Source organism: Ranitomeya imitator, chromosome 1, assembly GCF_032444005.1.
Source record: "Ranitomeya imitator isolate aRanImi1 chromosome 1, aRanImi1.pri, whole genome shotgun sequence".
Classification (NCBI taxonomy): domain Eukaryota; kingdom Metazoa; phylum Chordata; class Amphibia; order Anura; family Dendrobatidae; genus Ranitomeya; species Ranitomeya imitator.
In genome coordinates, this window is record NC_091282.1 from 454,249,462 (window position 1) to 454,264,056 (window position 14,595).

Genomic DNA, 14,595 nt, shown 5'->3' on the forward strand with positions numbered 1-14,595 from the left:
TCATTCCTGTGGCCTGCTGCTCTGCAAAGCTAAGTTTTGCTTTTGTTATTTTGTTGCTTTTTTTCAGTCCAGCTTGCTTTATTGGTTTTTTCTCGCCTGCTGGAAGCTCTGAGACGCAGAGGGACGACCTCCGTACCGTTAGTCGGTGCGGAGGGTCTTTTTGTCCCCTCTGCGTGGTTATTTATAGGTTTTTGTGCTGACCGCAAAGCTATCTTCCCTATCCTCGTTCTATTCAGCTAGTCGGGCCTCACTTTGCTAAATCTGTTTCATCTCTATGTTTGTGTTTTCATCTTACTCACAGTCATTATATGTGGGGGGCTGCCTTTTCCTTTGGGGAATTTCTCTGAGGCAAGGTAGGCTTATTTTTCTATCTTCAGGAATAGCTAGTTTCTCAGGCTGTGACGAGGCGCCTAGGTTCTGGTCAGGAGCGCTCCATGGCTACCTTTAGTGTGGTTTGATAGGATCAGGGATTGCGGTCTGCAGAGTTCCCACGTCTCAGAGCTCGTTCTTTAATTTTGGGTGTTTGTCAGATCACTGTATGTGTTCTGACCGCTATGTCCATTGTGTTACTGAATTGGTTAACATAACAATGCCCACTCTCAAAATGTCTATGAATGATGACAAAATCTCATTGTCAGGTAGGACACCATATTGATAGAGTAGGATATACCTGAAACAATCTCCTTCTTCTAGTGGAACAAATGTAATTTAGCACAAATTTGCACTACAATATACAAAAAAAAACCTATCACCTGTTAGACCCAATAAGTGTAAGTATAAGTGGCATGAGACCAGCACTGAAAAAAACAATCATCTTGGGAAACTGCGTTAGGAGAGGATTATGCTATATGTGCTTATTTGTGGCCTTCCAGTGATCGTCAAGTGGTTTGCACCCAGTTGAAGGTCCTCATAATGTATTGAATATGAATAGAAAAAGTAAGCACCAATTCATATTTTGAGTCCTGATGGCACATAGCAAGGCGAGTATGGGAACATCTTGATTGGGTACCCCTTGTAGTTGTAGGATGGCTTTTATACTTTTTTTAATTTAAAATAAAATCCACACCTCACACCTGTGCATGTTACATGACCCATTGCATACCCTCATTTGCTTTGGGGGCATTTTCTTCATCCAGGTGCCTCTTCACTGTTTGACTGATCACATTCCTCCTGACTTTATATTTTAGCACTTCAGGCCAGCATATTGACATCTGTCCCTTTAGCCATTTCAGCAGACTCCCGGATCCATTTCATTGCACACACTACAGCTTCATTCCCACTTCACTTTTTTGGCCTCCTTTTTTGATCTTTAGCATTTTCCAGTCACCCATTTGATTGACACCATTCCTGCCCCACAAGGCACACCTTCATTGCACACTTCTGCGCTTTCCCCTTTGACATTTATCTACTGACACTATATAGCCGGTATACCCCATCTTTACTCAGTGGTCTGGGGTCTTCTGGTCTTTGACTAGATAATTATATATTTACTAGATGGTAGCCCGATTCTAACGCATCGGGTATTCTAGAATATGTATGTAGTTTATTTCTGAAGATTTTAGAATAATACATTGAATACAGAGGATTCGGCCAACCGCAACCAATTAGCGAAGCTTGGTTCAAATCCCGCGCCAATTCGCGGCCGGACTGCGCCTGTCACTGATTGTTCGCGGCCGGCCACGTAGTATATAGCACAGCCACGTAGTATATAGCACAGCCATGTAGTACATAGCACAGCCACGTAGTACATAGCACAGCCACATCGATCATCCGTCCTTTTTTGGACCTCAGGTTCAGAACATCCTCTCTTGGTTCTTTTTGCTGGTACTAGGAAAACCTTCAGATGTCAAATATGCATTGAAAAAACGCACCAAAACCGGAGTGTGTGCACAAGGCCTTAAAGATCTTAATATTTGTGGAAACGTAGGGGTCGATGCATCTGTATATAGACGCAGGGAAGGAATTAATAAGAGATAAATCAAGCACAGTTTGATATTTTGACAGCCACTCTAAAAGCAACAGATCAGCTTCAAATGAAGAAACACTGAGGCAAGCTAGCTTTTGTATTTCATCAAAAGGTGTAAAATCAAATACCAGATATTATCAAAACTAATCTGTTCTACAAATGAACACCAACAAAACGCCCTCGGAATTGTAATATTGTATGCAGGCATTATAGGGTAATCTTGTTTGCAGACAGTAGAAAAAGCTGATGGATTTGGCTGCCTGTGTTATGGCGTTACTTTATTAGCTAAGCAAAAGTTTGTTAAATCATTTTGCTTTAATAAACTGTAAACCTGAAATCTTTCTTGGAAAAGCACTTCAGACCTAGCTGGTTTCCAATTTTCAGAATTATTACTCCTTTATTGCAGTAATTTAGAACAGGAAGAAAGAAAACCCCCTTTGTGTTCTCGTCACTCAGCTGCGCTCTGTATTAGAAGCCCGGCCCCCCAGCCGAGATCGCTCTATAGCATACACGGCAAACTGCTATTTTCACAGCAGGCAGAACAGTGTTCATCTTCCAAAAAGCGGCATTAATAAAAATGAGGCCGTAATAAACATGGTAATTTTGGTCAAAAGGTTACAAATTGGTGACACTGCTATTGCTTAGGTCGTTTCATACAATTAATTTTGCGCTACAAAGATGCAAGCAGTGCTTCCAATTGCAACTCTTACCGGGGAACATATGATTTGTTTGGTGTTTCCTTCCTTCAGAATAATGCGTCACTGTACCATGATCATCCTGCCGTTCTACATGCACAATGAGCATTTCACAACAGTTCTGCACGCGAGGCGTCTTCTATATAAATAGTGCAATCTTCAGTACCACGGCATTATGTACTGCTAAGAGCCATACTGATGACTGATCGATGCCTGCTATTAATGTCAATGGGACCCTAAATGCACAGATTAAAGACCTAACACTTAAAATGGCATTACAGAAAGAAAAGGAGCTTCTAAAGCACAGTGCCACAAAGAAGTACATTTAAAGTGCCTGTCAGAAAGTGGTTTTATAAAAGGTGTTACCAAGATAGCCGCAATGTCATATTATGAAGACTCTATAATGCCCACAAATGGCATATTAACTAGAGTGCGGTGCTGAATGACTCCACACTTAACCATTAATCTATACAAAGAAAAAACATAGGTACCTTAGAAAGCTTTCATGGGATCAGAATATTGATGACTCAATATTCAATCAATGGGGGGTCCATCTCTAAACTCTGCATATGATCAGCTGCTCATAGAACCTTTTTCATTCGGCTGGCCCTAAAGACTCTTCTACTTCATTACCTGCATGCCATCTATACTTGCATGCTTGGAATTGCAGTGTTATCCTTTGACGTTAAAGGGTTGCCCAGTTTTATTATTTTTTATTCCATTGGCTTCTTGTGCAAATACAGTTGTACTGTACTTACCCACTTCCGCTCACCCGGTGAGCATGCCCCATACCCGGCAGGTAATGGAGGTGTGTTACAGCCAGGACGTACTTCTAACAATGGCAGATAGTGTGAAGCGCATCCCACGATTGTTAACCTGTTAAAGGGAACATCTCACCCCCAAAATCGACGATGAGCTAAGCCCACCAGCATCAGGGGCTTATCTAGAGCATTCTGGAATTCTGTAGATAAGCCCCCGATGTATCGTGAAAGATGAGAAAAAGAGGTTAGATTATACTCAACCAGGGGCGGTCACGCGGCGGTCCAGTCCAATGGGCGTTGCGGAGGATAGGAGGCGCCGGACCGGACCGCGACCCCCATCGGATCGGACCGCCCACCCAGGTGAGTATAATCTAATCTCTTTTTCTTATCTTTCAGGATACATCGCGGGCTTATCTACAGCATTTCGGAATGCTGTAGATAAGCCCCTGATGCTGGTGGGCTTAGCTCACCATCGATTTTGGGGATGACAGGTTCCCTTTAAATACACTAACAATGCTCTGGCAGAAGGGCACATCATTCAATGCACTCATTCTCATGCCTGTGATGTAATCTCGGGTCGCCGCCAACAGGTTGATATGACAGCAGGAAGGTCTGTTGAAGATCTCCATGCTTGCCATTACAGAGCTCCCTTGAAACTAGAACTTTGCCGGGTTTCATAAGAGACAGCGATTTTTACTATACGCAGCAATTGCTGTGTATAGTATACGCAATACGATGATCATGGGTTATAGTCCCCTAAGGGGACTTAAGGTACCTTCACACTCAGCAACTTTACAACGAGAACGATAGCGATCCGTGACGTTGCAGCGTCCTGGATAGCGATCTCGTTGTGTTTGACACGCAGCAGCGATCTGGATCCCGCTGTGCCATCGCTGGCCGAAGCTAGAAGTCCAGAACTTTATTTCGCCGCCAGGTCGGCGTGTATCGTCATGTTTGACAGCAAAAGCAGCGATGCCAGCAACGTTTTACATGGAGCTAACAACCAGCGAGAACGATAAGTGAGTCGCTGTTACGTCACTGGATCGCTCCTGCATTGTTCAGCTGTTGCCGTGTTTGACGTCTCTACAGCAACCTAAACAGCGACGCTGCAGCGATCGGCTCGTTGTCTATATCGCTGCAGCGTCCCTGAGTGTGACGGTACCTTTACAAATACAGTGAAAAGTAAAACAAAAAGTTATAAAAAATATGAAAAAAATCCATAAAAATTTAATGCTCTCTCCCATTAAAAATAAAAGTAATAACAAAATAAAAAAAATGCACATATGTGGCATCACCACATTCAGAAAAGTTTGATATATCTAAATTTAAAAATAGTTAACCTGATCGGTAAACACCATAAACAGAATAAATTCAGGAAGTACAAAATTATGTTTTTTTCGTCACTGCAATACCACAAAAAAATGCTGTAACAAGATATCAAAAAGTCATATCTATCCTAAAATGGTATAAATAAAAATTGTTTGGCATCGCCATAATTGTACTGATGAGGAGAATCATATTACAAGGTCATTTTAATCACAAATATACGCATTAAAAACAATTCTCAAAAAACAACGTCAGAATTGTGGGATTTTGTTTAACAATTTCACTGCACTTGGAATATTTTCCCAATTTCCAATACATTATGTGGAAAATGAATGGTGTCAATCAAAAGTACAACTTGTCTCACAAAAAAAGCCCTCATACGTCTATGAGGACAGAAAAATAAAAAAAATCATGGCTCTGGGAAGCAGGGGAGGAAAAAAATGAAAATTGGTCACATCGGGAAGGGGTTAACAAAATCGAGTGGGAACTGGAATTACTCGGCCCTTGAGTGGCAGTGGATAAGTACGGTTCTATGCAGAATTAAAAATATTTAAACCAGATAACCCCTTGAACAAGACAATGGCACAATATCAAGCATGGTCACTACTAAGTACGAGTGTAGGCTATCAGACCAAAGCAGCTACAGACCTCACTTCATACAGCTGGTAGTAGGGGTACCACGACCAATTAAACACCAATGGGCTATACTAAGATTCATCCATTAATTTTCTGAATCTGGACAAGTCCTTTAATGACATTTTCTACTCTCCAAATCAAAAGTGACTTCTAGTATTACCAGCTCTCTTGTGAGGCACCCTTGTTTCCATCCTAATGTGGTTATAAAATATAGCAATCCAATTGAAAATCATCCCGATGAGCTATAGCCCATACAAAATTGGAAATGGGAAAGTGGCCCTTGATAGAACAATTTGCCGTACTCTTTCCTTATAGTTATTACATGGAGAAGATATCACAGCCCAACCTACCGATGGATAGCTTCTCTCATCACTGGTTGCTAAGTCATGAGTTGCTATAAATTCTCGTGCAGATTGTAGAGGCCTCTACATAGAGCTTGTAGAGTAACGCAATGAGCCTGTATAATGCCGTTATTCCACCTTTGAATGGCCATGTTTCTAGTGGTAAAACTTCCCATTTATGAAAACTCCAATGGAGCAAGCTAAAAATCTTCAATATACACAACAGTATACAAAAGTACAGTAGATGACACCTCTATGACAGCCCTATTACAAATCGCTACAAGATTATCTCTACGGGTACTATACAACATTGGGGTCCTGGTTCAAATCTCACCAAGGACGTCTAAAAGGAGTTTGTATCTTCTCCCTGTCCTAGTGTGGGTTTCCTCCGGGTTCTGCGATTTCCTTTTACAAGCCCAACAACATACTGATGGGGAACTTAGATTATGGAAAGTAAAGTATATACAGTAAATTATAATAATGCGGGCACTTTCTGATGCAGTTTCTTACCCCGTAATACTATGAGCCTGGTGGTTACACTAACTTCTCCAACACTGTTGGATGCAACACATTCATATATTGCTTCATCTCTTGGTGTTCGTAAAGGTTGTATTCTTAGTACGGAACCAGATCCATCATCGAATTCTATTACCTGTGGAGGGAAAGTAAAGCTGTCACAGTTGTTGTTGGTTCTACCAATCATTCTGACAAGACATGATCACAATATTATCAGTGGATACTTCTTACGTTGAGTTTCCCACAACATTACATTAATTGGGAAGAAAATTGTATGTACTGTAAGAGTATTTATAAGAGATAAGTTGAAAAATCCTTACCTGGATCCTTACCTGAAACATCAATCTTATTTTCTGGAGAGCTATTTTAGTACCCAAAGGTAGATTTATTATTATATACAATATTAATACATTCTTGGTGCATTTTAATTAGAATCCTTGTGATCCACCTTGATTTATTGCAGAATTGTTCTACTCTTTATATACCTTGTCAAGTGTGGTATTCATCTTCACACATTTGCATCAGATGTACTACTTAACTAAAATAATACAAGACTCTGTTCGCACTTGTAAGATTAAAAAAAATGGAAACCCGACAGAGCCATTATAAGCTAAGAGGATGCAATGCAGAAAATGATGGATCCATCATGGCTCCACTAAAGGCATAAGCAGTCATGGTAGTGTAGACAGAGCCTAAAAAGTATTATGAAGCATTATGCCATTCCATTATTCTTTTATTATGAAACCTTCCCAGTAATTTATTCAAGCAATATCTTGTTAGGATCCATTACATCGATTACTATGTGTCTTCATTTAAAGGGAAGCGTTGAGATTAGGAGCAAGAGCCGAGAAGCAGCTGTCATGATATGGTTTGGCTAATATCCTTAGTCATGTTTTGAGGCTTTTAGATGGGTTGGACAATAAATTATAGAACAGCTACCTAAAGGTCTTAAAAAAAAAAAATCTGTTAGCAGGTTTTTGCCATGTCTTCCGAAAGCAGCATTATATAGGCTAATGGAGCATGACTCCAGTGATGTGTCACTTACTGAATTGCTTGATTTCATAGAATATCTGTTTTTTCTGCTGTACATGTAGCAGTGGTCATAATGCTAAACTGTACATAACCCCTCTCACAACCCTGATTGGCAGCTTCCTATGCTGCGCTGATATTAAATAGCAAAAACCTGCTGACGGGTTCCCTTTAAAGGCTTATCTGAACTATGAAAAAAAGAGAAATCATTCAATTTTCACATTGGTTGTCAAGGGATGACACCGGAGAGACCATGTAGATCCCACCGCTGCCACCAATGGTCAAAGATCGCAGCGAGGGGGTCGTAACTGAACCCACCAAGCTGTTATCTTTTTGTCACAAACAGACCTCTGTTGCCCCCTATCGTCAAGACAATTAAGCAATTGACCGACGATTCAGAGGAGGCTACAACTGTTTCCACTAAGGCCGGTTATTGGGAAACTAACAGTGAGTGTATGGTATACACACCTGCGATTCCAATTAATTAAATACATGTATACACACCCAGTACGGTCACTGCTAACACCACGAAAACCATACTCGCTGCCACCACCAGTTGTTTTTATACAGGCTGACTGGACGCCAGGTTCTAGTAGCGTATGGCTTCGGGGAGCGATTTACAGAAGAAAAAGAACAGAACTATTACATTTTTTATTTAATCCAGAACGACAGGCAGTGTTTATAATAATATACTAAAAGAATGTATAAAGTGGAAAAAACAATAAAGCATGTACAGTTACATAAAATAAAAAAGGATTAATAGAGAAGCTTGCTACGCTGGTCACAGTGATGGCTCAGCTAGCGGATAGAAGCAATCCGATTCAAAATTTCTGGTTAACGTGTATCAAGCCTACACTGAGGTTAATCTTCTTTAGCATTTAGCAGCAATCATAATTTGCCTTGACCATTTATCAGCATCTAATTTACACCCACACACACCCCTTGATGACCTCACTCGGGCTGAATTGCGGTATGTTCTCAGCCCTTCAGGATTTTATTAAATTCCCAACATTAACAATATCTTCACTCCTGATGATCGCAGAAGTTCAAGTTTGCCATCATATTTCTTTATCAGGCTTTTACCTTTACATAGATAGTAAACTTGGCATGGCTGGTCTCAGCAATCTGGCCACTATTGTTTTGGGGTTTATAGGCAGAGGTCACAGTTATGAAAAAATATGCATATTCTTCCCAGATTAGTCCTGAAGTTGAAGATGCATGCCCCATCAATATCGGATCTATGCAAAAACCAATATTCATAACTTTCCACTGATGATCCAGTGGCTATTGTAGATGTTTTGATGAAAGGAAGCTCATCCTGGAGAGCACAAAGCTCATCCTGGAGAGCACAATAAGCATCATGCCTTAATTGTTTGTTAGATATTTGCTTCCCTTCCTTTCAAAGCTTAGATTCTATGGCTGTCTCCCCACAACAGATATCCTATTTCAATCACCTGAACACTGCAAGGAGTCTGGGCTTCAAAGGGAACTTGAATGATTAACTATTCCAACCTTAATTGGTTTCCTCACCCCCCACTTTCCTATGCCCATTGAGAAATTCTACGTCAAGGAGGTTTAGAATATAAGCTCCTTTTACTATTGTAAATTCTGTGACTAGAGAGAAGGGTGAGGTGAATGCCCCCTGGAGTTGCTTTATGGATTTTAATGTTTTCTATGACATGGGTCATTGGGGATTTTCTTGATTTATACTTCCTGTTCTTTCAGGAAATAGACTGACTCATATTTTTTTGTATTAAAGCATCTAACGAGTGTGAGCAAAGGTCACCGTGGCTCAGTAGTTAGCACTGCAGCCTTTCAGCGTTGAGGTCCTGGGTTCAAATCTCACTAAGGACAATATCTGCAAGGAGTTTGTATGTTCTCCCCATATTTGCGTGGGTTTCTTTGGGGTACTCAGATTTCCTACCACACTTTAAAGACATACTGATAGGGAATTTAGATTGTGAACCCCATTGGGGACAGCGATGATAATGTCTGTAAAGCACTGTGGAAGAAGATAGCACTGTATAAGCAAAGCATAATAAATAAATAATGGAGCTGTGACATCACCTATTGTGAATGGTTAGATTAATTACTGCACATATTGGATAACTTGTCATTGCAATCCTGCCTGTGATGATAATGAGTATGAGTCTAAAATAGCCCCAGTTGGCAGTGTAAAAATTGCAAGTTTTCTATTTTTTTTTTTTAAACATTTAGTACAAAAACCTAATTTTAACAAGAAGCCGATTTCTGATATTCTCTCACATTCCCTTAAACACAAATGATCACTCACCTAAATTTGCCTACAACTTAAAACCCCAAATTCCTATTGGCTTCATACCACTTTCTAGATTGTTTATAGCTTTCAGCAAAATGTTGCTCCTGTGGTTATAGTTAATGGTATTACTCTGACTTTTCTATCAATCTCTAAACTGTGGGCCTCGCCATTGATTATTTAAAGATGTATCAGATAAATGGCATAATTAGACATAAATCAAACACTGTCAATTTTCATGGAACCTGGTCAATGTGTAGGAGGACTACATGAAGCAGTAGCTCAATAGTAGATGGTATTCCGGATGTTCATGACATTGTAAAGCTTGGTTTTGGAATTTGGTATCAATTTGGGCGAGTGTTTGAATACCTGGAATAAACTGTATATCTGCAAAGTCTGCACACACTTCATGCTGATAAAAGACTTGCGCTCCCCAGGTAATAGATGTACATGGTATACCAAGAGAATACCAGAGTCAATTAGTTGTCTAACAGAAGACGGTGATGGTGATTTATCTTTCTCCACTATGGACTATTTTTGGATCTGTCATGAAGAGCAGGATGGCATTCTTTTCTTTTACTGGCCACCTGTCCCCCCACTTAGTAGACACATCCACCTGTTGGATTGACACCACTTGTTGTGGATAAGTGGTTCTTAAGAGAAGTGTGTTTGATCCACTGCTTGTAAACTATAGATGCCTCACACAGTCAAGTTCATATCAAGAGCTAGCTAAACCAAGGATGTCTACCTACTTGGCCCACACACAGAGATAACATATGCAAATATGAAAACTATGTACAAGCCATTAATATTTTATGTTACACTGACTTCTTTGGAAAATTATACGGACAACCCCCCAAATCACATCATAATTTGTCCATATATTCCTGAAAATAAGGAAAATATTGAAGCTCACATGCAACGACTAAGTAACCGAAGATAAAAAAAATAAAGATCTGTGGCAGCTATATAAATTTACAGATATGCATGAAAAATTGATTTTATTTGGCATCAATTCGTAGAACATATAGAGATTCTATATGTCAAACACTTGATTCCGGTTAAAATTTATCTGATAAAGTCTAAAATTGGAAAATCAGAATGAATTCATATAGTACACTACATTAACCAAAAAGTAAAATCAGGGTTTTCTATGATTACCCCCTTTCCTACATGTGCCGTAATAGTAGGCACATGTCGGATTCTCCCTGTTTGGTGAAGGCTCCGGCGCTGAGCACGCATCTTTCCTGGCACATGACAGCAATCTATACAGCTGACTTGTGCCTGCAACAGCCGCGGGTGGCATCGCGATCCACCCACAGCTGTTAACTAGCTGAATGCCGCTGTCAATCCCTCAGGCTGCCGTCACACTAGCAGTATTTGGTCAGTATTTTACATTAGTATTTGTAAGCCAAAACCAGGAGTGGAACAAATAGAGGAAAAGCATAATAGAAACATATTCACCACTTCTGCATTTATCACCCTCTCCTGGTTTTGGCTTACAAACACTGGTGTGAAATACTGACCAAATACTACTAGTGTGACGGCAGCCTCACAGTGGCATTTAACTCGCGCTTACAGGAAGAACATCACTAATCCCACCCATCAGCTACTCCTTCACATGATCTTGGTCACTGATGTGTTGGCATGACAACCAGAGGTCTGCAGCAGACCTCAGTGGTTGTCATTGCCAGATTGCTATGAGCACCGCCTCGTGGTCGGAGCTCATAGCAAGTGAACATTTCTGCTACACACAGGAGATCTGATCATCACCTGTGTGTAGCAGACTCGATCAAAGTACTGCGGCTTCTAGTCTCCCATGGAGACTATTGAAGCATGCAAAATGTAAAAAAAGTTTTAAAATAATAAGCAATATACAAGCTCAAATCACCCCCCTTTCGCCCCATTCAAAATAAAATTAAAAAAATTAAAAATACACATATTTTGTATCGGCGCATTCAGAATTGCCAGAACTATCAATATAAAAATAATTAACCCGATTGCTTAAACGACGTAACAAGAAAAAAATGAAAAACGCTAATATTACGTTTTATTTTTGGTCACTGCTACATTGAAATAAAATGCAATGACGGGCAATCAAAACATTGCGTCTACACCAAAATTGTATCAGTAAAAACAATAGCTTGAGACGCAAAAAATAAGCCCACGCACAGCCCCAAATCTCAAAAAATGGAGGCGATACAGGTCTCGGAAAATGGCACTATTTTTTTAAAACAAATTTTGGAATTTTTTTTACTACTTAAATAAAAAAGAACATAGACATGTTTGGTGTCTGTGAACTCAGAATGACCTGGAGAATCAGAATGGCAGGTCAGTTATATCACTTAGTGAACATGGTAAAAAAAAAAAGCAAAAAAAAAAAAAAAAACAATTGTGGGATTGCACTTTTTGCGCAATTTCATTGCACTTGTAATTTTTTCCAGTACACAATATGCTAAATCGAATGGTGTCATTCAAAAGTACCACTTGTCCTGCAAAAAACAAGCCCAAATGGCCATATTGACAGAAAAATAAAAAAAGTTATGGAAAATGGCCTGGGGTTTAAGGGTATGTGCACACGTCAGGTTTTTTTCCTGACAAAATCCTGAGAATTCTGCCAGAAATCCGCGTCTTTTTTCGCGCGGATTTCTCGCAGAATTTGCGCGTTTTTTGGGCGGATTTTTTGCGGAATTTTTGCGGATTTTTTTTTTTTTTTTCATGAATGTCCTTTTTGATATGGAATCCGCAAAAAATCCGCAAAAAGAATGAGCATGTCCGTTCTTTTTGCGGAATGCGTTTTTTTTGCGGGAAAAAACGCTAACATATGCACAAAAAATGCGGAATGCATTCTAAAAGATAGGATGCATAATGTTAGCGTTTTATTACCGGATTTATAGCGTTTTTATTGCGAAATTCCGCAAAAAAAAACCTAAAAATCCGGACGTGTGCACATACCCTTAGGGGTAAAAGGGTCCTGGCAGCTTATACAGTACATGCTGCCAGATCTATGTGCAGCGTAAATCAGACATTGGTTATATGGTTTCAGCCAGATATGTTTGGCTTTTGAAAAGCTTTTAAAAGCCGATTGGCACCAAGACTTATGGTTAACTAGTTGAAAAGGTCGATTCCTGGCATCTTCTCCCCGCCCGCCCTTGATGACTGACAGGTCTCTCTCTATACAAACACAGCGAGAAACCCATCAAACATACCTGACTGAGATCATACATCCAGTGTCTGATACATGCTGCCTGGGGATCAAGCAGCATGTATCTGCTGTCAGGTTCCCTTGAAATTATTCATTTTTCTTGTTCTGTGTGTTTGCTTAAACAATCTACAAATGCCTCTAAAGCTGGTCATACACTCCAGACAGATATGGGGCAAACAAGTGTTCATACAACATCTATTCCTTCTATTCCCCCTCACCACTAGGCCGATTTCACACATCCTGATATTTCCGGTATCGGAAAAACGATACCGGAGATATCAGTGTCCGTGTGTGTAATACTTGCGGCACACATGTGGCAACCGTGTGCCGGCTGTGTGCCGCAACAGTACCACACAGACGGGCGCCAGGGAAGAAGCGCTACAGTAAGCGCTGTTCCTCGGTGCCGGTTGCTGAAGATGGTACTCATTCTCTCCTGCTCTGCCGGCGATCAGTTCAATATGGGGAGAATGCTGAGAGTTGTATTCAAGTGAGAACAATGAAAGCATCTTATAGAAACCTCTCCATTACTAAGTCGTGGGTTAGATGTCATCTGACAATACAAAGGTGACATCAATCACACAAATAAGAATCCCACTTGCCACCACTACAGGGCAAGTGGGAAGAGCCAGGCAAAGCAACAGAATTGGTGCAGCTGTAAGATGTGCCTTTTCTGGGTAGCAGCGGGCTGCAATTTTTTGACAGGGGGGGGGCATATACAGTTAGGTCCATATATATTTGGACAGAGACATTTTTCTAATTTTCAAAATTAGAAAAATGTTGTCTCTGTCCAAATATATATGGACCTAACTGTATCAATGGCGCCTTATCAGCCTGAGAATACCAGCCCCCATTTGTCAGCTTTAGAGAGGCTGGTTGTCAAAATTGGGGAAAACTCTACGCCAATTGTTTTGTTTATTTAAATACTTTAAAAAAACAGTGTGGGGATCCCTTTATTCTTGATAACCAACCATGCTGAAGCTGATAAGGGGTTGCAGCCCCCAGCTGTGTTTTGCCTTGCTGTTTATAGAAAATAGAGGGGGACCCAGGCCGGATTATTTATTTACAGCACAGGAGCCAGCTGATGAATACTCCCATCAGCCGCTCCTGCTGTCACTGTTATTAGCGGCAGCAGGTGTCTGATAGGAGTAATGATCCCATCAGCCGCCGCCTGCTTTGATTGTTTTCACTTGAGTACAACTCTCATCATTGTCCCCTGATTGCACTGATCGCCGGTAGAGCAGGGACGAATGAGGAGAGCCGCCTTCAGCACCCAAGGCGGGGGAACAGCGCTTACTGGAGCGCTGCTTCTCATGTGCTGGTACGTATAATACGGATGACATCCCTGTGTGTCATCCATGTGCACGTGTTCGGGACATTTTGCAGTCTGTGCTGATGGTAAAAAATGGATATGTCTACTTGTAGGTCACATTGACACACGGTCCGTGGAAACACACTGACTTGCACAGACCCATTAACGTGAATGGGTCTATGTGTGTAAGTGTCTTCAGTACATGTGAAAATTGTCACCACACGTACCAGAGACACTGATGTGTTAAAGAGCCCTTAAAATGTATGCTCAGCTTAGAATGCATGTGTCCTGAATGGGGAGACTGGATAAAATTAAAGTTTAATGGAAGTACTATGTGACAAAACATCAATGGCTACTATTGCAAGATATTGACTACTGTAGCCATTCTGTACAGCAGAACAAAAGTGCCATAAGGTATGCCCCATTATTTTTTCATTGCCTCAATGTCTCATTATCTAGTACCATTGATGCCAAATTATGCATATATTAACACCATCAGTGAGTTAAATCAGCTACAAAATGGCAAAAGTGTATAA

General features: G+C 40.6%; 1 protein-coding gene across 36 annotated transcripts in view; it reads right to left on the reverse strand.

Annotated features, from left to right (window-relative positions):
• Window positions 1-14,595, reverse strand: part of PTPRD (protein tyrosine phosphatase receptor type D) — an 878,514-nt gene that overhangs the window by 301,837 nt on the left and 562,082 nt on the right. For all 36 annotated transcript variants that reach the window (XM_069764541.1, XM_069764828.1, XM_069764762.1 and 33 more), the window contains exon 4: window positions 6,236-6,377. In XM_069764541.1, coding sequence (XP_069620642.1) covers window positions 6,236-6,377 — 142 coding nt within the window. The remainder of the gene's footprint in view (window positions 1-6,235; window positions 6,378-14,595) is intronic.